This window comes from Pseudopodoces humilis, chromosome 19 (genome assembly GCF_049639895.1).
Source record: "Pseudopodoces humilis isolate 2021_Gansu_Grassland_sample_001 chromosome 19, ASM4963989v1, whole genome shotgun sequence".
NCBI classification, from domain to species: Eukaryota; Metazoa; Chordata; class Aves; order Passeriformes; family Paridae; genus Pseudopodoces; species Pseudopodoces humilis.
Window position 1 is genome coordinate 3,297,777 of NC_142218.1, and position 21,901 is coordinate 3,319,677.

Sequence of the window (21,901 nt, forward strand, 5' to 3'; positions counted from 1 at the left end):
TTGCAGCCACGTCATGCCAGCCAGCCCAGCAGATGGTGACCCAGCAGGACACAGGCTGAATGTCCTGCCAGCCCTGCTGTGCTCCTGCCTGCAGGACACGGCTCCTGGAGAGGGGCAGCATCACCTGCAGTGCTGCCAGAGCGGTCCCCAAGGGTGCAGCACCACTGGGGTGCTGCCACTACAGCTGCTCTGCTCGCTTTTGAGGAGATATGGGAACTGGGGACATGCTCTGCCTGGAGAAATCCTGCCTGGAAAGTGCTGGCACCTGTGCTGGGGAGCAGAGCTGATGTACAGCCATGGGCTGCTGCCAGCACAGCGTGAGTGGAAACCTCTCAGCACTGGGAGGGCAGGGCTGAGGGACCGATGGGACTCATCCTACAGGCAGGAGCTCCCCCAGTGCCCAGGCTGCCCTCCCTCCACCTCCTGCCTTCCCTGCAGCCATGCATCCCTTTTGCAGCATCTGCAGGGATCCTGCGCTGTGACCAGGGGTGGGGAGAGGTGGGCTCTGATGCTGCTCTCAGCTGCCTGTCCTCAGGAGGGATGCTGAGCCCCTGTCCCATCCCACCCTCCCCAGACAGGAATAAAGACCATCCTCTGCTGCTCCACAGTCAGATTTCCATGCCAGCCCCGTTGCCATGGAAACTCTCCTGCCTGAGTGGCTGCTAATTAAGATTCCCACAGTGCCACCCTGCTCCCAGCCCAGCGCTTGGCACAGGGCACAGGCAGGCCCCCAGCCCCCCAGTAGACATGGGGGAGCTCTGCCAGCCCACGGGGTGCCCGGGGCCCCCACCTGGGCGATGTGGCACTTGAGCTCGGCACGCTCCATCTCCCAGGCAGCCTTGGCCTTGGTGAACTGCTGCTGCAGCTCGCTGGCACCGCGCCGCTCCTCCCGCAGCTCCGTGCACAGCTCCTTCAGGGTCACCTTCATGTCTGCCAGAGTCTTGATGCACTCGTTGGGCTGCAGGAGGACAGGGGTGAACACAGGCAACAGGGTGGGACTCTATGGGAGCTCCCCTCTCTGCATCCCAGCCCTGCAGGCTGCTGCCAAGGTGAGGGACAGGGGAAGCACCAGGGCAGGGGACCACACTCAGGGTGATGTCCTGCGGAGGAGCATCCCCACCCAGCCATGCACCCCCGAGAGGAGCCACCACCCCATGCCACACAGCCACAGCAGGGGCTGATCGTACCCTGATCCACCCCCTGGGCTCGTGGGGACCCTGCTCACCGTGTTGGGGGTCCAGGTGTCCCCGGCACACATCTTGTTGTCTGCCTGTTGCTGCGGGGCTAGCTCCTCCTCTTCCAGCAGCAGGTACAGCTCCTTCATGCTGTTCACCTGCGGGTGACACCATGCCTGGGGTGATATGGGGACCCACAGCCCCTGGCCAGGGATGGGGGACACCCAAGCAGTGCTGGGCAGGGCAAACAGGCATGAGGGACACATCCAAAAGTGTGGTCATCCCTCCATGGCAGCCCACTGTACCTCCAAAAAGTCCTCGCCCTCGCTGTGCACCACCTTGCCCTGGCGCCAGCGCTTGAGGAACCACTTGAGCTTCATGAAGAGCAGGAGGAAGCTCTGCCTGAACTGCTGTGACTCCTGCACCAGCAGGTTCTTTTCCTGGCTCCAGAACTTCTGCTCCAGCCGCCTCTGCAGGTTCAGGCTCTGCAGCTCAAACTCCCGTCGCAGCAGTGCTTTCTGGTGGTCCTCCTTCAGCTGTGGAGAGACCAGTGGCTCCAGGACAGGCACTGGTGGCAGCAATGTGATGCCTCCACCCCACAGTCTGGGCTGAACCTGGTGCCAGCCCCATGTCCCCATTTGGGGGACCTGCACCAGCCTGGGAGCATGCTGGGGACAGCAGGGCCATTGAGGCAGTCCCATGGGAGAAGTCCTGCATGCCCATGTGCAAAGAGGAGTGTGCTCAGCCTTTAAAGTGGGACATGCTGTGTGTGCTCCCAGGTGGCACCCAGGTCCCCACGTGGGTCACTGGGCTGGAGGTGGCACCACCATGGGTTGAGGACAGCTGTCTCCTGGGGCAGAGGCTGTTACCTACTCACCTGGCAGATCTTCTGTGAGAAGTTGTCCACCTCATCCTTCCTCAGCTGCCTCTCCTGTGAGAGCTGCTCCTGCAGCCCCCGCAGGCTCTCGTTGGCCTCTGACAGCACCAGCTGCAGCTCCTTCATCTGTAAGAGCCCCGGAAGGGGATGGGAAAGGTGGGCTGCACCTCTCTGCGTCCCCCCCTGACCAGGTTCTGCAGCTTCCCTTGTCACCAGCTCTCCAAAGGGTCAACCCCGTCCCACAGCCCTGTTCCCAACCCCGCTGGCCAAGGGGACACGGCTCCCTGCCTGTGCCGTACCTCGGTGGCGTAGGAGTCGTTCTCCTCGGCCCGGCAGGTTCTGTAGCTCCGGGGATGTGCGGGGTCCGTGTCCTTGGTGTGGGGGATGCGGAAAGGGTCGGCGTCCCTAAAATCAGGCTGCTGCATGCGTGGGCAAGTTAATGAGAACAAACCAAAAGAGCGGGAAGAAAAAAAAGCCAGAAAACAAAACAATGGGTCTCCGAAACAGTAAAGAACTACAAGACAACAAAAAGGATGAGGAGGAGAAGGAGCTTCACCACCATGGCGGGAGACAATGCGGAAACCAAAAGGAAACACAGGATGAGGAGACACGTGGCCTGGATTGTTTGGGGAAAGGGGAAAAAAGAGAGAAAGAGGGAAAAAATGTGCAAACACCGGTTACGGTGCCATGCAGTGACTGGGGGAGACTGGGACCTCGGGCTGAGGGGACCACATGCACAACAATAGGACTCTGAACAAGCGAGTGTGCTCCAGAAAGGGGCTTGTGTCTGCAGCCCCAACCACCACTGACATCCCTGACCCTCGGCACGAGCTGGGACCCCTGAGAGCAGCGGGACAGCAGGGCATGAGCTGCTCTGCACTGCTCCAAAGGTGTTCTGCCTTGGATGCAGATTTGCCCTGAAGCCTTTGCTCTCCAAATTACCCTGCCTGGGTACCTCTGGGGACGGAGGATTCCTGCAAGCGGGGTCCCTGCAATTTGGGCTGCTTTCAGAGGTGCTGCAGGCTGCTCTCTTCCCACCTAGCTCGCCCAACAAGCAAAGAGCTTCTGAAACATCATGCTGGGCTAAGCCAGGGAGAGCAGCCAAAACATCAGCCCCTGCTAAGGTGGGATTGCACCTGAGAGCCCCTGGCCACGGGCAGGGCAGCCTTGGCACAACCAGCCTGTGCCAGGATGTCCACCGCCTCCTGCCCTGGGCACACTCTGTTGGAGCAGAGTCCTACCTTGTCCCCGGTGCCACTGGCATGCAGTGAGGTGTTAGTCTGGATTTTGCTCTGGAGAGGCAGGAGGGAGGTTACATTGGGGATCAGGGTTTGCTCCGTTAAAGCAGGAGGAAACGTGGTGGCAAATAAAGCGGCAGCTGCTGTGAGGGATGTGGGAAGAACCCATACCTGGAAGTCAGAGGCATGCTCCTTCTGCAGCCCCTCTTTGGTGATGTCGTGGCTGCTGGGGCTGGAGAAGGGGAAAGAGTCCGTGTGCTCCTTGAAGCCGCCGGTGAGGTGGTCCACCTTCCTCACGAAGCAGCCCAGGTCCTGCTGGAGCACGCCCAGCCGCATCAGCAGGACGTTCATCAGCTTGGCATCGCTGGGGCTGTCGCCGCCGCTGCCCACCGCCTCGCCCAGCAGCACCCCCGCACACTCATTGTCCAAGCACGCCTTCAGCCCCGCGGTGAACCCATTGGCGTCCGAAATCAAGACATCGATCGCTTTACTGACCAGAGTTGCCTGGTCCCGGATGCCCAGCAAGGTCTCCAAGTCCTTGGGCTTGAGCAGTTTGGCGGGGCCATCGGGCACCTTCCCGCTGCCCAGCCCCCTGTCCTGCCCGTCGGCCTCGCTGCCGCCCATCCCGTCCCTCCAGCCGGCGGTGGGGACGCACTGTGCCGAGTCTCCGGCCTCGGCGTCGGTCTCCAGCATGGGCCGGGTGCTCTGGCAGGAGGCCAGGTCGCAGCGCTGGAGGTTGGAGAGCAGCACCCTGTTCTCGTACTGCAGCTTCTTCACCTTGCCGCTGAGCTCGCTGATCTGCACCTTGGCCGTGGCCAGCTCCTCCTGCGAGGGCTCGCTGACCACCGAGCAGCTGTCCTCCGACAGCGTCACGTCCAGCTCGTGGTCCGACTTGTACTTGGTCAGCTCGTTCAGGAGCAGCTTGTTCTGGTCCTCCAGCTCCAGCAGCGAGCGCCTCAGCAGCTCGGCCTCCTCCTCCACGAACTGCAGGTGCCGGCGCAGCTCCGCCACCGTGTCCCCCGCGTCCCCGCAGCTCGAGACGCCCACCAGGAAGCGCGAGTCCTGCCCCGGCAGCTCCCTGTCCCCCTGGCCCTTCATGTCGTCCATCTCCGCCCGCAGCCCGCGGTTTTCCACCTCCAGCTCCACTATCCTCCGGCTGAGGATGTTGGCTTCCTCCTCCACCAGCTTGAGGTGGACCTTCAGCTCGGCCTCCCGGGAATGGGGAGAGTCAGCCAGCTCCTCCACTGAGAGGGAGCTGTCGAGGTCCCCGTACAGGGACCTGTACTTCAGCAGCTCCTCCTTCATGCCGTCGTTCTCCTTGGCCAGCTTGGTCAGCTTCTTGCACATCAGGGCTGACTCCTCCTTGGCAAAGTGCAGCTGGCACTTCAGGTCTGCGCTGTCCTCCTGGGGAGGGGGTGGGTATTAGAAACATGCTCCCAGGGGCCATGGTGACTCCCAGAGAGCCCTGGGGACATGCCACCTTCCCACCCCAGTCATCCCAGGGAAGCCGCTGGCTCTGCTCCTGGAGGGGGAAAAGCTTTGAGATCCATCCTGGAGGCTTTCAGGGTGCGCCTGGAGACAGGACATGCCCTGGATGAGGAGACCTGCGGATCTTTCCCCAAGAAGCCCTTGAGCCACCACCAGGGATGGGTGGACCAAGTCCAGCCTGATCCACAACAGGGCAGAGGGGAAGGGAAAGCTCTCAAGACTCCACAGGGTTACTAAGGTTTCTTCCCCAAAACTGGCACTGCTGCCTCTGCAATGTCCTTGTCAGGGCTCTGCTCCTCTCGCTCAGCCCCTCACTCTCATCACAGGGCAGAGAAGCAGCCGAAAACCTCTTGAAATCCCAACCCCCAGCCTTGCTGCCCCCACCTTGCCAGGGCACTGAAAACCCAGGCAAAGCCTCAGCAACAGCTCACTAGTCCCTTCCCAAGCCCCTCTGCTTCTCAGGACCGTTTCTCCATGTGTTCCTTTATTATTTAGCAGTTAGGATCTTGGCTGTTTGCCCAGACAGACCGTTTCTCTGCTCTGGGAGCTTTTTGGATGGAGGACCAGGATTTCCTGACGTCCAGCTCGCAGCTTCCTGTGCCCTGGGGTCACTTGAGTGCTCCAAGCTCCAGCGTGGTCACTGCCAGGAAGGGACCTGCCAGGCTGTGACCCTCACCTCACTGCACCCACTGGATCTGGGCAGTGCTGGAGGTGGCCAAGCCCTTTGGCTGGGTGGCTGCTGACCCTGGCAGCTCTCTGCCCAGCTCAACTCACCCCTTTTCCCCTTTCCTTGCCTTGAAAAAAACAACCAGCCCCTTCTTTGGGTGCTCTGGACCCCCAGCCCCCCCAGCCATGCCCACGCTCACCCCAAACCCTGCAGCAGTATTTACTCTGCAGACTTCCTGGACTGCTCATAACAAGGCCAGGGGTGATGGAAAGGGGCTTCCCATGAGTTTAGGGTGCCATTTTATTCCCTAAAGGTCCTGCTATGACCACAGGAACCACCCTGCTGCACTTCCATGCTTGTGCACTGGGACACGACCTCGCTAAGGCGCATTAAAGCTGTGCTCCCCTAATTAGGTGAGGAGATTAGGGGAGGGCTGGAGGGGGCAGGGCAGACATGACCTCAGTTCCTGTTTTTCCAGGGGCAAAAAAAAAATAAAAGCAGCAACCCAATGTATCCCTCTATGCCCTGGCATCAGCAAACTGACACACACACATCCCCAAGACCACCTGGAGGGCTCCTGGGGTCCGGGCAGACCTCAGTGTTGAGTCTGTTCCCTCCAGCTCCATTTTTGGGGAGTGCTGCTGCTCACCCAGCACAGCAGGGCAGGAAAGGGGCCCAGGAAGCCACAGATGAGTCACAGCATCTGTGCCCAAAAGCCACCAGCCACGGCTGTGTGGGGACAGGGAGCGAGGGGGATCCCATTGGGGAAGCCCAGAGCTCCTGGAGCACTTCCCACCACAGAACTGGGACCACCCTGACCCCAAGCTGAAGGGTCTTAGCTCCATGGGGGTGTAGGAAGCAGAAGGGTTGGGGTTGTCCCCTGCCCCAGGAGGAGGCAGATGAGGGGCTTCAGCCTCAGGAAGGGCATGATGGAGGAGCCCACTCAACTCAGGGCAGAGCTGGCTGTAAGAGCTCTCTGGGGAAAAGAGGGGAAGGATGCTGGAACCATCAGCTGGCCAGAAAGGGCTCTCAAGAATGGAGTTAAAGGGAGGTGATAAAAAAAGACTGAAAGGGAAAGTCTTTGAGGTCCTGGGGGGGTCTGTGTCCTGTGGCTGCACAGAAGGGCCTGTGCCAAGAAGGACACAGGTCATCCAAACCCCTTGTGCTGCTCAGGGTTCCTGCCACGACACTCAACAGCATGTCAGGAGTGTCTTTGCATGGTCTGCCTCCGTGTCCCAGCTTTGGGGGAGCAGATCCGTTCCCCAAAATAAACCCTTCAAGTCTTCTGCCTTTGAAAGAGGATTTCTCCTCTTGCCTTTCTATCCCTGCAACAGCAGCTCTGCCTCTCCGAGCCCTGGTAACAGCATTAGCGAGTCACAGCAGCTCAGCTCAACAGCAAGTGACAGCTGAAATCCCCCTGCCACAGGCAAATCCCCCAGCCCTGTGCTGCCCCAGCAGCCTGTGAGGGGCAGGAGTGGTGTGGCCTCCAGCCATCCCCACAGGGACCCTCTGCTCCCCCAGACCCCATGAAGCTCCCAGAGCAGCCTCAAGCACAGCTGCTGACACTGGCACAAGGGACATGGGCTGTGAGAGCCACAAGAGCAGAAGCAGCTTTGCAATGTCAAAGCCAAACCTGCAGCTCCTTAAACAGGGAAAGGGTTAAAGCCACCGCAGGCCACTGCTCCATTGATAAATGAGACAAGGGATCGGTTGAGGACAAAGAGGATGGCCCAGCACATCAATCCCGCCCTTATGCAGGGCTCTGAGAGGCAGGAAAGCTCTGCAAAGCCCTGCAAGGAGGGGATGGCGCTGCCATGGCTGGATTTACTCCTGGTCTGGGCTCAGTCCCCAGCTGGCACCCTGACCTGGGTGTTGCTGGGTCACTGTGGCATGCCCGGGGTGCTCAGGTGCTGATACCTGCACTGACGGCTTCTTCTCAGTCTTGCCCATGGAGCGAGACCCCCGCTTCTTCAGGGAGTTCTGCAGGAAAAAAAGAGTCATGACCCTCAGCAATGGCACTGCTCCCCAGCAGTGACTGACTGACTGACAGACAGACAGACAGACAGATTCAATGGGGATGGACACGGACACTGACATTCCCAGATGCTCGTGGACCCCAGGAAAACACCCAAGCCCTGGTGGGCTGAGAGAGGCCCTTTGCTTTGAGGAAGACTGGCAAGCATCACATCATGAGGTTTGGCCAGAAATTCCCCCTGCAGGCAAACGAGCAGTGAAAAAGCAGGAGTGAGCAGGAAATGAGCCGTGGAGAGTGGAGAGGCTGAGTCACTGTCCCTGTCAGGGCTGGATGGAGCAGGGAATCCAGCCCCCAGGCCAAGGGACAGCTCTCAGGACATTCCAGTGTGAGAGCAGCAGATGATGACATTCCCCATCACTTCTCCCCAAGCAAGGGACATGTCCTGGTCCCTCAGCAGCATGATGCTGACTCTGCTGTCAAGGTCACAAGGGGACACAAGGGACAATGTCCAGGCTAGTGAGGACAGCTGGGAGGTGGGGAAGGCAGATAGAACAAAAAGGCAGACCAAAAGCACGGTAAAAATAAAGGTGACCAGGGCAGAGCCAGTTATCTGGGGAAGGGAACTGGGCAAGACCCTCAAGAATATCCACACAGCCTCCCATGAGCACTGGCTGATCCATGCAGCTGCCCTGGACCTATTTCCAAGCTGGTGCTGAGGCCCAGCAGCCAAAGAAAGCAGCTGTGAAATGTAAGCTGCTGCCTGTGCCAAGGTGCTGGGCTCCAGGCTTTCCTATTAAGGCCACGACCATCCCTGGAGCTGCTGGAGCTGCAGAGCCTCTCCCGGGGCTGGTTGTGCCACATCACATCCCTCACCCCCGCCCTGCTGGGAACTGTGGCTGGCAAAGGGCAGCACCAGCCCCAAACAGCCCCAAGAACAGCAGCCTGGGGCAGATGTGGCTGTCACTGCTCGCCCTGGGAGCAGCCCGGGGCTGGCCGTGCCTCAGCGTCCCTTCACCCAAGCTTGCTGTGGCAAACTTGGCATGGGGCACACAGCTTGATCCCACTTTTTCCTACCCCTTTAGGAGACAGAAGAGGGGAAAATGCCTGTGCCTTCGGGAATGATCCCCAGACAATTATCCAGTTATGGGAGGAAGCCCTTGGAAGGCAGGAATAATCAGCCCCGAGGGGTGAGGCTGCGCAGTCCCTGGCTCTGGCTGTTAACGAGCTGTGCCAGGCTCTGTGCCCTGCAGCAGCAGGGAGGAGGAGAGCTTTTAGCTCACTTTGTCTAATGTTTGCCTAATTAGCACTCTGCAATCAGTGAGTAACCCCAACGCCCTTGCTAGCCTGGGGATGTGCCATCCTGAGCCTGGGGACCATCTCTGAGCCTGTGCCAGCCAGCAGTGTCCCCAGGGCTGGGGCAGCTGCAGCGAGGGGCCGGACCCCACCCCACGCTGACCACACAAGCATTTTCCCTGCCTGTTTTCCGAGTGTGGGAGAACTCCAGCCCAGCTCCCGCTGCTGCCCTTTGTTATTCAGCCCATGCTCCGGGCTGCAGGGAAAGCCATGTCACGGCTGCTGCTGCGGGGGCTGCCCAGCCCGGGGACAGGACACCCCGGGTGGGGATGGCTGAGAGGGGATGGGAGCAGCTGGATCGTGCAGCTGGGCTCAGCTTTAAGCAGGGATGGCCCCAGAGATCCCCAGCCGTGTGCAGGAAGCACGGTGGGGGAAGTGAGAGCCTCCTCCCCCGCACTGCGCTGATGGCTCAGCCAGAGATGCATCCCGAGACTCCCCTGGGACCAAAGGCATCCCGGGCAGTAGGGAAGTGGGTTACAAGGGCTGCAATGGATCTCAAGTCCATGCTGTCACCAGGATGCCTTTCCTGTCAGCGAGGATGACACAGATCCCGGCCAGAAGCTGGTCCCAAACACAGCACGACATGGAGTGCCCTGGACCTGTGCATATGGGTGTATTTGTGGTTGCCCAGGGAATTGTGCACCCACCCAGCTCCACAGCACCACTGGGACACCAGGGGGACACTGCTGGGACACCTCAGCCCAGTCTGAACCTGCAGGATGTGGTCAGGATCCAGCCAGCAGCAGGCACTCTGCCAGGAACAGGAGCCCCACACATCATGCGGAGCTTTGCCCAGATGGAATTGGGCACGGCCCAGGGGGCTGGCCTGAGCAAGTGGCCAGGGACATATAAAGTGTCCCCAGTGCAGTGGGGAAGCCCTGTAGCCCCCCCTGGATGGGGCAGAGCCAGCCTGTGCCCGCAGGGTGGGATGAAGCGTGCTGAGGGCAGCGCTGCTCGGGTTTCACCAGCATCTGTAGCACGGTTTGGGTTTCAGTGACTCAGGCAGGGCTGGGGGATCCCACAGCCAGGGCCAGGACACCTGCTGTGAGCAGAGCCTTGGGGACACCTCCTGGTCCCCCTCCCGTGTCCCACTCACCTCTCGGAGCTTGTCCATCTCGTTCTGCACCACCTGCTTGGCCAGCTCGGTCTCGATGAGCCGCTGGCGCAGGTCCTCGTTCTCCTCCTCCAGCCTGATCCTCTTCTTCTCCACCACCTCCAGCTCATTGTGGAGACGCACAGAGACGTCCTTGGCCACCTGGGGACACAACAGGGCTCCCACCAGACTGGGCACAATGTGCAGGGGGCTGAGACTACAGCTCCTGGGCACCCACAGTCCTCATGCAGCATCACCAGCTGGTTACTGAGACCCTCTGGAGGAGACACTGGGGGTGACCCCCTGGCCCCTGTGACTGCTCTTGTTCCTTCACCAGCTGCAAGGCTGCCCTGCGTCCCCCCATCCCCATGGCAAATCCTGCCTTCCCCAGCCCTAGCATGATGCTGGGAGATGTTCATCACCTTTTTCCCATACCACAAAGCTGGAAAAGCCCCCAGGAGGCTGGAAGAGTTGGGAGGCAGCAGCAGAGCAGGCAGCAGCTGTGCTGGTCAGGAGAAAGGCGAGCTGCTGCATCACATTACAGAAAAACCAGCAGCTGCCCTGGGGTGAAGGGTGCCTGCATCCACCCCAGAGCTCCCCCTCTCCAGATCCCTGCACAGGAGCAGTCCCCAGCATAAAGGGAGCTTAATAACACAAAACATTCGCCCCTGCATTTGCAGGACAGCAAAAACTGTCCCAAATGCCACTGGTCTGCACAGGCTGGGATATCAGCACTGGGGAGGCAGCAGCAAGCTCTGCTGCAGGGCTGGGGGATCTCAGGCCATGGGGTCAGGCTCCTGTTCCCCCGAGGATGAGCTGTGCTTTCTTTCCCAGAAAGGGAGAAGCTGGAGGTGGTGTTTTTGGCAGCAGCCACCAAAGCTGGGGGGAGCTGATGGGTGGTTTGGGGAGGGGATTGGGGCCCCAGCAGGGATGGGCAGCGGGGCGGGTCTGCAGCCCCACATTTGTGGCACGTCTTGGCTCCAGGACCGGCTGTTTTCTGCTCAAAAAACAAAGTTAGTCCTCGAGCTGCTGCACATCCATCCCGAGCTGTCTCCGACTGCCTCCACACCCCCTCTTGGCAGCAGTCTCGTTGGTGAGAGCCCTCAGCAAACACTCACCAGGCTCCTCGAGGGCACAGCAACGTCACCCTGCAGAAATCCTCTTGTCCCTGCCCCAGCCCCACGTGCCACCGTGCCTGGGGCTCTGCAAAGTTTTCCCAATGACTGAGAGAAGCAGCTCCCAAGGCTGCAGGGTCCTGGTCCCTGCACGCTCCTTATGCTCCATCCTGCAGTGGTGGCCCCATCACAGCCCCACAGGAGCAGGATAAGGGAGCTCAGCCCCAGGGCACAGGGCTGGGCTCCAGTCTGGCACATTCTCAGCAGTGCTGGCCCTCTCCAGCACCAGGATGCCCTCAGATCACCTGTGAGCTGAAAGCACTGCTCCCCACTTCCCACATCAGCATCCAACAAAACAAACTCCATCTCCAACAAAACAAACTGCACATCCTCACAGAGCTCCCTGCACCCCGACATCCCCTGCCCCCTCCATGCCCACAACTCATCCAAGCCCCCTTTAGGGGCTCTGGGGGCTGCCTGGGTGGGGAGGTGCCCCCCGGGCTGACCTTGACGTCCTGCTCAAGGCTGTGGATGAGCTCGCTGTCCACCTGGCCGGTCTGTGCCACGCGCAGGCTGCGGCGCTCGGCCTTGCGCAGCCGGTACTGCAGGATGCGGCAGGTCTTGCTGGCCTGGTCCAGCTGCTGCCGCAGCTCCTGCAGCTGGTACACGTCCTCCTCCATGTAGACATCCCGCATCTCCAGCATCTCAGCGCGCAGCTCCTCGATCTCATCCTGCCGGGAGATGCTGTGTTAGACCCCGCAGCTTGCTCTGCCCTCTATTCCCCTGAGACACCTGCCCACCATGGCTCTCCATCCATCCATCATCCATCCATCCATCCATCATCCATCCATCCATCATCCATCCATCCATCCATCCATCCATCCATCCATCATCCATCCATCATCCATCCATCCATCATCCATCCATCCATCATCCATCATCCATCCATCCATCATCCATCCATCATCCATCCATCCATCATCCATCCATCATCCATCCATCCATCCATCATCCATCCATCCATCCATCATCCATCCATCCATCCATCCATCCATCCATCCATCCATCCATCCATCCATCCATCCATCCATCCATCATCCATCCATCATCCATCATCCATCATCCATCCATCCATCATCCATCCATCCATCATCCATCCATCCATCATCCATCCATCCATCCATCCATCATCCATCCATCCATCCATCCATCCATCCATCCATCATCCATCCATCCATCCATCATCCATCCATCCATCCATCCATCATCCATCCATCCATCATCCATCCATCCATCCATCCATCCATCATCCATCCATCCATCATCCATCCATCCATCCATCCATCATCCATCCATCCATCCATCCATCATCCATCATCCATCATCCATCCATCCATCATCCATCCATCATCCATCCATCCATCCATCCATCCATCATCCATCCATCCATCCATCATCCATCCATCATCCATCCATCCATCCATCCATCATCCATCCATCCATCATCCATCCATCCATCCATCCATCATCCATCCATCCATCATCCATCCATCATCCATCCATCCATCATCCATCCATCCATCATCCATCCATCCATCCATCATCCATCCATCATCCATCATCCATCATCCATCCATCATCCATCCATCATCCATCCATCCATCCATCCATCATCCATCCATCCATCCATCATCCATCCATCCATCCATCCATCCATCATCCATCCATCATCCATCCATCCATCCATCATCCATCCATCCATCCATCCATCCATCATCCATCCATCCATCCTTCCATCCCATGAGCCATTTTCACAGATCTTCAACCCCTTGGGCCAAACCAAATCCTTGCAGGAAAAGGGTCAGAGCCAGCTGGGTTCTGTCACCCAGGGGTGAGCCAGTTGCCTCAGGGGGAAGAGCCAACAAAAGCGCCTGAGAGTATTTGTGGTAAAAGAAAGAGGAAGGTGGGGGAGGGAGAGGAGCTGCAGGAGCAGCTCAGGCAGCAGCCACGGGGAGAAAAATTAGGTTATGTTTGGAAAAGATGTGTCAGGGAGGCAGGCGAGGGAAGGAGGAGATGGCAGGCGAGGACAGCTGCTGGGGGAGGCAACGTGGGGACATGAACCAGATGCCACTGGTGCTGGGGACCAGAGTTTGCTCTTTGTTTTGCCACCAAGCAGCAGTCCTTGGGCTGGGTCCTCTGTTCCACCTCTTCCCAGTCCCATCAGCTCTCCCAGTGATCTCCTCTGGCACAGAGCAATTGCATCACTGTCACAGCAGGGCCAAGGGTGACATCCTGCTGGCACCAGCACTGACCCAAAGCCTCCTCCAGGGCTATGGCACACGACTACTGTGGGGTCCCCAGTGCCCATGTTCATCCAGAACAGGACTGTGGTCATTGGGGATGCTCAAGGACTGTCCCCTCTGGTCCCTGACCAAGCTCTGTCCACATCACCATGAACATGGTGTCAACCCAAATCCCCCAAGCAAACGGTGCAGCCCTCACACCGGCTGTTGTCCTCCACAAGACCCAGTGGACCAGGGATCCCTCCTGGGAAGGGATCAAGCATCTGCTTTCCTGCCAAAACCCCTGCCACTGAAGACCTCCTGACACTGCCAGATGCAATTGCCACTTGAGAAGTGAGTGGCTCACACTGCCGCTCTGCTCCATGGCGCGGTCATGGAAGGAACAAAAGGATCTGGCACTGACATTGGGGATGCTCAGCTCTGATTCCCCCTGGGCAGAGGGGACAGGGACTGCTCCCCACATTGCTGTGACAGTGACTTAGAGCCCGAGATGGCAGCTCTGTGCTGGCTCTGCCTGGTGCTGGCACAGTGGCTGCCACACTCACCCGGCCTGACAAAGCCCCAGCTGCAAGAACTCCCCGAAAGGAGAAGCCAAGCCTGGGGAAAGGGCCGGCAGCTGCAGGGACAAGTCACAGTCGCTCACTGTTGGCTTTAAACACTTTGTGACAAAGGAGGAACGTCAGTGAGACAATCCCGGATTATCTCCTGGCCTGGGCTGCCGGCACCACGGCCACCAGGGTCCTGTCACCCTCCGCTGCTCTGCTTCTCCACAGGGGGTCTCGAGAACAGATCTGCTTCTGTTCTGTCTCAGAACAGAAACAGCCCCGAGGCTTTGAGATGAGCACAGGGAGTCCTGGGGACACCGGGCCTGGCTGTTCCAGGGACAGCCACAGACTGTCCTGTGAAGGGGCATCACTGCAGACATGCTTGAGAAAACCTCCTGGACATGTCAGGTGTGAAACCCCCTAGGGACAAACCACGTGTGCTGGCAGACAGCCCTGCAAAGGATGGCATGCACCCTGGGGTGATAAATTCAAAGAGAACCCCCCACCAGCACTGCCACCTCCCCCCCTGGCAGGGCCCCAGCCCTGGGGGCACCAGCAAAACCCCCATAAACCAAACCAGCCTGGAGAGCTGGTTTATGGCATCTATTCCTCAGGAGCTTTCATAGGAAAAAAAGGCATTATGCATTGCAGGTGAGCAGGCACACTGCAGAGGGTGGGGGAAAACAGCCTTTCACCACCAAAGTCAGGCGAATCGTGGCTTGAATACAACTGCAGTCCTCCTTCAGTGCTGACCATTCCAGCTCTCACTTGCCATGTGGCTTTCCCAGGCAGCAGCTGAGCAGGGCAGGGAGCAGGGACCTTGGAAAAAACCCAACCACATCTTGCATTTGCTGGAAGGAAGCCTGGGCTTGCCCTGCTAAGAGCTCCTGCTTGTTTTTGCTTTGGGTTGTAGCAACCGTTATTTTAGGGGGAGGCCGTGTCCAGCGTATCCAGCCTGGGCAAAGCCTGGAAGTGCAGCCATGGAGCGGGGCTGGAGGGATTTGCAGCACTGGGGGCTGGGAAAGCAGTGCCTGTCTTTGCTGCAGCTGCAGGAATTCACCCACATCCCGTAACAGCGATAAATCCTCTGAGTGGATGCAGCCTGGCAGGCGCACAGCCTGCCCCAGTTTGCCCCACGGAGGCAAGCCATGCTGCTAAGCCACAGTAAAAGGATTAGGACTGGAGAGTGGAAAAATGCCAGCAAACTGGAAGAGAGCTTGGAGGACAGAGCTGATCTGCTAAGGCAGCACATGGGGTGCACTGGGGTCCCCTCACAGCTTCAGGGGTCCATGATGGCCACAGAGCCTCACCCTTTGCCCCTGCACGTTTTCTGGAGTTGATGCCCGACCTGAACACTCTGGGGTTGATGCCCAGATCACCTTTATTTGGACTAAGGTGAGAGCAGAACCAGGAGAGGGGAGGAACCTCACAGAAACATCCCAAATTCAGGGGTGGCACTGAGCTCGGAGCACTGTAAGTGATGTTAATTGAAGTGTGAAAAGATGAGGAGGAGAAAAATGACTTCTCTCTAACACAAATGCCCCTGGGGACTGCCCTGCTGGGCCACTTGCCCTGTAAACAACAGGGTACCCATCCCTCTGCGAGTCACAGCCTCCCAGCACCCATGGGCTGCTCCTCTGCTTGTCCTGCAGCATCACCCACCACTGCATCCCGCTCATCCCATCTCTGGAGCAGCAAAGATTTCACAGTGCTTTCACACTAGAAATCTCAGAAAAAACGCTGGGAATCTGCAGTCCAGAGAGGCTCATTTGAATGCCCCAGGGATTGTGTGCAGAAGCAAACACCCCATTTCGTGGCTGCAGGAGCCAGGTTCTGCTCAGTAGAGGAGCTCAAGAGACAATCTACCTTCAACCTCCTCTGCACAAACCTCAGAGACACTGTCTCTCCCTGGGGAGATTATTAAGGAAACGAAGAAGCGGAAAGGTGGGATGCAAACTGCCTGTTTCCAGTTCAGGAAAAAAAACCCCATGCATTTTTAGAGCAGGAGGAGGCAACAGCTGTGTCCACACATGCACTTGAAGGGCATCAGCTCTTTCAGGAAGGGCTGAGCTTCAGGATGATGACCCTGGGCAGTGACAGGGCAGGAGAAGGACCAGTGGAGATGGCAGAGCACACCTCAGAGTGCAGACCAGACCCCTCACAGGTTCCAGAACCAGAATGAAACCCTCAGATCTCCTGCCCAAGGGGAGCTCCACACTGACTTTGGCACCTGCAAGAACGCAGCAAGCCCTGAGCAGAGCAAGGGGACACACACTGTGCAAGCCCAGCAGGACCTGCTACCTCCAAGAAGCAGAAAACAGCGAGGGACACAAAACAGGCTGGTGCAGCGCAGCCCTGGCTGGCAGCACAGCCCCTCACCTTGGCAGCCCCAGGCTCTGGGGCACAGCCCAGCAGCACCAGCCTGCCCGTGGGGGGTGGGCAGCATTTTGGGGGGCACAGCCCTGCCTGCACCCTCCAGCTTCACCCCCAAAGCTCAGCAGAGGAGGAGGAAGGCCGGGAGCCGGCTGGGTGTGTGGCAGAGCCGCCTTTGTGCCGCGACCCCCGTGCAAAGACGGGGATTAGCGTGCACGAGAGCAACAAGCACGGCTTCCTCCGAGATTGCTGCACAAAAGCAGCAGCTTTCCATTAACCCTCAGCGCCCGTCAGGCAGCACAGGGAATTATGGCTGGATTTGCTAGGGAAAAGAAGAAAAATCAGAGGGGATTTTTAAAGGAAACTGCCCAGGGTGCTCAGGCACCCCCTGCCAGCAAGGGGAGCCCAGAAAATGCAGCGCAGCACAAGCCCATGCCAGCGTGCAATGGGTGGAAGGATGGGCAAGGCACACCCATGTCACACACAGGGGTTTCTCTGGGTGCATTAACAGCAGCTCTGGGCCAGCTCTGACAGCAAACACCGGCCATCCATGTTGTGCTGGAGCTCAGTGCAGCAGCCTGTGCGCTGATCCCTGCCCCTGGCTGGCACGGCAATGGGAGCGAGGGAAAAATCAACATTTCTCAGCTTTACACCTGCCCCCATAAATTACCAGGCAAACAGCTGGGGGCTCTCTGCAGCCCAACCCATGCTGTGTACATCTGAAAAGGCAAGAGGGCAAAACCCCCTTCAGGGTGGCTGCTTGACAGAGCTCTGCTCCCCAGCTCTGCTGGTGCCTACTGGGGCTCCCAGGCATGGTCCCTGTCCCTGTGGCTGGGTCTGGGCAGCAGCAGAGCAGGGACTCAGTGCCAGCCAGGCTGCCCAGACACAGCCCCCAGTACCCCTGGGGGATGTTCTCAGAGAGCCCTTGCTGGTGGCACGACTACCTTGGGGAAACAAGGCACCCCAGCCACTGTGAATGTTCCTCCTCAGAGCTGGGAGAGGTGTGCGAGCCCCAAGGGATGTGGGATGACTCAGGGAAGGGAGCAGGAGGGGGACAGGCAGCAGGAAAGGGCAGGCAGCACTGTGCTGCCAGCGTTACACGGCTCTTGCCTAAACCCTTTCCCTCAGAGAGGAGAGGAAAGGGTTTGCAAGCATCCCCTCCCCTTGCTCCAAACCTTCCCGTGCCCACTCTTTGTCTGCCTGTCCCTCTGCAGCTGCTGCCGTATCACATCTCACATTTTCCAGCCTGCTGAGCAGGGCTGGGAGCTGCTCTCCATCGCAACAGCGAGACGGGGCAAGGACACCAAGGCACCTCCTCCCTCACCAGGCTGCCAGCCTGCCTGTGAAAACAGCCCTTTTTGGGAAAACGCTCGGAATAACCCATTCAGGGGGGTCACAGCAGGTGCACAGGCCTGACAGCACGGGCAAGAGGAGATCCCAGCTCGCCCAGTACAGCCAGAGTGGGAGGAGGAGAGCAGAGCCTTGCACAAATCCGAGCTGCAAAGAGAAATGGGTGAAGTGTGCTTAAACAAGTCGGTTTTATGATGGCAGCTGAGGAAAGATGGGACGTGAGCTGGCACTGCTGGAGCACTGCTGGGAAGCTCCCAAACCCAGCGTGCATCACACGGGCGTAGTAGCACCACACACGTCTGGCTCGTGCCAGAACGTCACCAAAGCCTTCCTGCCCCCAAAAATCCTCATCTCGCTCTAAATACGCACCAGGTTTTAGCTGATGCTGATGAATACATGAAAAAAATATTCATTTACAGCTTTTTGGGTGAGTCTTAGGAAATAAGTCACTTGGGATAAGTCTGATTCATCCACCCGAGCAGAGGAGAGCTGCATGGCAAGATGGGCAGTGCCAATCCCTTGGGTTAGGGCTTTATTTTTGTTTTCAGTACTGAAATGCCTGAATTTTTAGCACAGATGGCACAAGCCAGCACTCTGCTGCAGCCCAGCCCAGTTTTCCGCTCCTTGCTGGAGAAACTAGGCAAATCTTCCAACATTTTTTGGAGCACGAGAGGCGTGTGCTCTGGGCTTCTGCCCAGCTGGAGCCAGGGTATCACCCCAGCCACCTCCTGCTCCAGAGCCAGGAGAAGTGAGCTACAACACGGAAACGTGGATATAAGCAGGATGCACATGTCAGGGAGGAGACACAAGAGCTGGCAAAGAAGGGACGATGCCACCAGCATCCCCATGGCAATTCTTGGTGCATGCCTCCAGCAGCTCTCCCCTCTCCACTGCTCCTGGCCAGGGGATTTCAGCTGCCACCCCTCAGGGCAGGTAAATCACTCACACCCTGCTGGCCTGCAGCTTGCCAGGAAGGAGATCACATGGGAAGGGAGGAAGGCTCGCTCTGTCCGCAGGAATGGCAGTGCTCGCACGCGTGTTCTTGGAAACCCAGGGGCCTCATCTGCGTTTTTCCAGCCCCCAGTAAATCAAAGCCCTTAAGCTGTTGCTGCTAATTCTGGCAGGAGTTGGGACACCAGCCGTGATCTGGGGCTTTGCTAATGGACAAGGGGCCTGACTGGGTATTTTCCAGCATCACCCAATGCCCACCTCGTGGCTGGAATCCTGACACTCTCACAAACTTGGGCAGCAGCAGAGGAGAGCTGGCCTGACTTCCAACCTGCAGCACCCAAAGAGTAGTTGGGGAGCCCTGAGCTCACCAGCAGGTGACTGCCCAAGCAGCTCAGCCACAGCTACACCCTGAAGGAGAGAAGAGGGCACAGAATGCCTGCACCAGGACTGGGTGGGTGCTGGTGCCCATCAGGCTGATGTGGGACCAGGTGGGACGGCTCCGTGTCCCTGTTCCCTCACAGCACATCTGCCCTGGCTCAACCACGTCCCTTTGAACCAGGCAGACCTGGAAAAAGGCCCCAGGGAGCACAGGAACCAGCGGGCAGAAGAGAGCTGGAAAATGTCCCCAGGCTCTGGCAGCAGCAGCAGGCACTGAGAGCAGCAGGGAGCCGTGCCCAACTGCACGGGGTCAGGTTATGCCATACTGTGTCCCAGGATGCCCATCCGGGCTGAGCACATCCATACCACGCTGAGCTGTGCCCTGCTAAGCTCTGCCAGCCCAGGCTGTGCCAAGCCTTGCCATGCCAAGCTGGATCCATGCTGGGCTTGGTCATGCTGCACCCAATGTGCCGTGCCAGGGCAAGCCATGCCCAGCCGGGTCACGCTTGGCTAACCTGGCCCATGTTGTGCCAAAGGCTGCCCTGTGCCAAGCCATGCCATGGAACATGGAGCTGAGTGGTGCCCAGGCATGCCACACCATGCTGGACCATGCCCAGCTGGGCCATGCTGTGCCAAGCTGAGCTCTGCCCTAAGCTCAGTGTGGCCATTCCAGGCTTAGACAAGCCAGGCCCTACATCCAGTCATGCTACGATGTGCCAAGTGAAGGCCAGGCACAGCATGCCAGGCCAGCCCTGGCTGTGCCATGTTCAGGGATGCCATGCTGGGCTGAGCCATGCCAAGCCCTGCACCCAGCTGTGCCGTGCTGTGCTGCTCATCGGAGTCAGGCCATCCTGAGCTGAGCCGTGCCCAGCCATGCCCTGGGATGCTGAACTGCACCAGGCTGGACCCGAGGATGCTGTGCCACACTGAGCTACACCCTGGGACGCAGTGCCATGCCACGTCATGCCATTGCCAGGGATGCTGTGTCACGCTGAGCCATAGTTTGGCATGCTGTGCCACGCTGTGCCATTGCCATTGCCAGGGATGCTGTGCCACACCGCACTGTGCACAGGGACGCCAGGCTGCGATGACAAGGGATGTTCTATTGTGCCCAGAGGTGATAAGCCATGCTGACCCTGCCCTGGGACTCCACACCATGCCATGCTAAGGCCAGGGATGCTGCACCATGCTGAGCCATGCCCTCAGATGCCCTGCAAAGCTCTGGGATGTTACACTAGGCTATAGCCAGGGATGCTGACCCTGACTGACCCACACCCCGGGATGCCATGCTATACCACTACTGCCCAGCGATACCATGCCACACCGAGCCGAGCCAGGGATGTCGCTCCACACCGAGCCGCGCCAGGGATGCCACGCCACGCCGTGCCCACCTTGAGATAGTCGTTCTCGGAGCGCAGATCCTCCAGCTCGCGGAGCAGCCCGTCGGTGCCGGCGTCCAGCAGCTCCTCGGTGAGGTCGGAGAAGGCGAGCGAGGTGCTGAGCTGCAGGCGGCTGCTGGCCACGGAGGCGGCCGAGGGCTCCTCGGGCAGCGGCGACGCCTCTCCGGCCGAGGGCGGCGGCGGCGGGGCGCTGCCCGGGGACTCGCCATCGCTGCCGCTCAGCCCCAGCTCCAGCGACAGCAGCTTCGCCTCCTCCGAGGCGCTGCAGTCCGACACCTCCGAGCTGCTGTCGGTCAGCCCGGACCCCGGCCCGGGCCCGGCCACCGAGCGGGGTCCCGACCCCGTCCTTCTCGCTCCGGGGGCCGCCGTCTCGGCTCCGTGCCGCCGGCCCTTCGGCCGCGCCGCGCCGCGCCCCGCCGGCCCCTTGCCGCCGGCCCGGGCCCCCGCGGGGCCCCGCTTGTCGGGCCGCCCGTCCTTGCCCCCGCCCGGCCGCCGCGGGTGGGGGTGCGGGTGCGCGCCGCTCGCCGCCAGCCGCGGGGCCGCGCCCGGGTGCCCCCCGCCGCCTCCGCGCCGGCTCTTGGCCAGCGACCAGCCGGCCACCTCCTTGGGCCGGGCGGGCGACGGCGCCCGCTGCGGCTTCTTCTTCCTCTCCGGGAGCGGCGGCGGCGGCGGCGCGGGGGGGCCCGGCTCTGCCGGCGAGGCCTCCATCTCCCGCTGCGCTGCGCTGGGCTCGGCCCCGGCCCCGGCTGCGGCTGCGGCCCCGGCCCGGCCCCGGCTCCGCCCGCCGCCGCCGGGCGGGGACGAGCGCGGGCGGCGAACAAAAGGCGGGGGGGGGAGTGGGGGGGGAGGGGGGGGGCGGCCGTGCTGGCGGCAACAGCGACCCCTCCGCCCGCCCGGAGCCGCGCCATCCCACCCTGCCACCGCCGCCCGGAGCCCCGGTACCCCCGGTGCACGAGGGCATCCCCGGGGTGAGGGGTCCCACCGGGGTGTCTTCAGCCACGCGTGTCCTTTGGGTGGCCGTGACGTGGCAGGCCACCCCCAGCGGGTCCCTGGAGCATCCCTGGGGACAGGGTCCTCTCGTGTGTCCCCCGCAGAGCGGGTCGCTGGGGTACCCCTGCCGAGGAGGGTCACTCCGGGGCATTTCAGTTCCCGGGACACCCCGGAGGGTAAGTGTCCCTCAGGACAGGTCTGGGGAAGGAGATCCCCAGAGCATCCTGAGCAGTGCGAGTCCCCCGGGTGTCCCTCTAAGCGCAGGTCCTCAGAGGTGAAGGTCCCCGAGGGACACTGAGAGTGGCTGTCCCCCGGGGCACCGCTGTCAGCGCAGGGCATCCTCGGAGCTGGAAGTGCCCCGGGGGTGGCAGGTCCCCGGGGCCACCTCCGCTACCCAGGGCCAGCTCCAGGCTGCCTTCCCGGCCGCGGGAGCGCGCACAGTGCCTCTCCAGGGGACCGCCTGGAGCAGCGAGTGCCTGTTCAAGTCTGCTCCCACCCACCCGCCGCGTCTGTCGTACGTTACCAAGCGGCCCCAAAGCCGCTGCGGAGCATCCAAAGGCTGAGTTTGAAAAATGCTCCTCGGCTGTGCTTGTAAAACGCTCCTCTGTGCTTTCCTGCGCGGCAGCACGG

At 60.1% G+C, this 21,901-nt stretch overlaps 1 protein-coding gene across 3 annotated transcripts in view; it reads right to left on the bottom strand.

Annotated features, from left to right (window-relative positions):
- MTCL2 (microtubule crosslinking factor 2) overlaps positions 1–20,989 on the bottom strand; it is a 30,268-nt gene extending 9,279 nt beyond the window's left edge. Inside the window, exons 1-10 of one of the 3 annotated variants that reach the window (XM_014254193.2) lie at positions 20,273–20,989; positions 11,488–11,712; positions 9,870–10,028; positions 7,363–7,425; positions 3,462–4,694; positions 2,352–2,471; positions 2,053–2,178; positions 1,481–1,711; positions 1,226–1,333; positions 791–958 (exon numbers count right to left, since the gene is read on the bottom strand). In XM_014254193.2, the coding sequence (XP_014109668.2) occupies positions 791–958; positions 1,226–1,333; positions 1,481–1,711; positions 2,053–2,178; positions 2,352–2,471; positions 3,462–4,694; positions 7,363–7,425; positions 9,870–10,028; positions 11,488–11,712; positions 20,273–20,989 (3,150 nt within the window). The remainder of the gene's footprint in view (positions 1–790; positions 959–1,225; positions 1,334–1,480; positions 1,712–2,052; positions 2,179–2,351; positions 2,472–3,461; positions 4,695–7,362; positions 7,426–9,869; positions 10,029–11,487; positions 11,713–20,272) is intronic. The other 2 variants (XM_014254192.2, XM_088064434.1) reach the window with 2 other exon arrangements.
- Between the last annotated feature and the right edge of the window lie 912 nt (positions 20,990–21,901).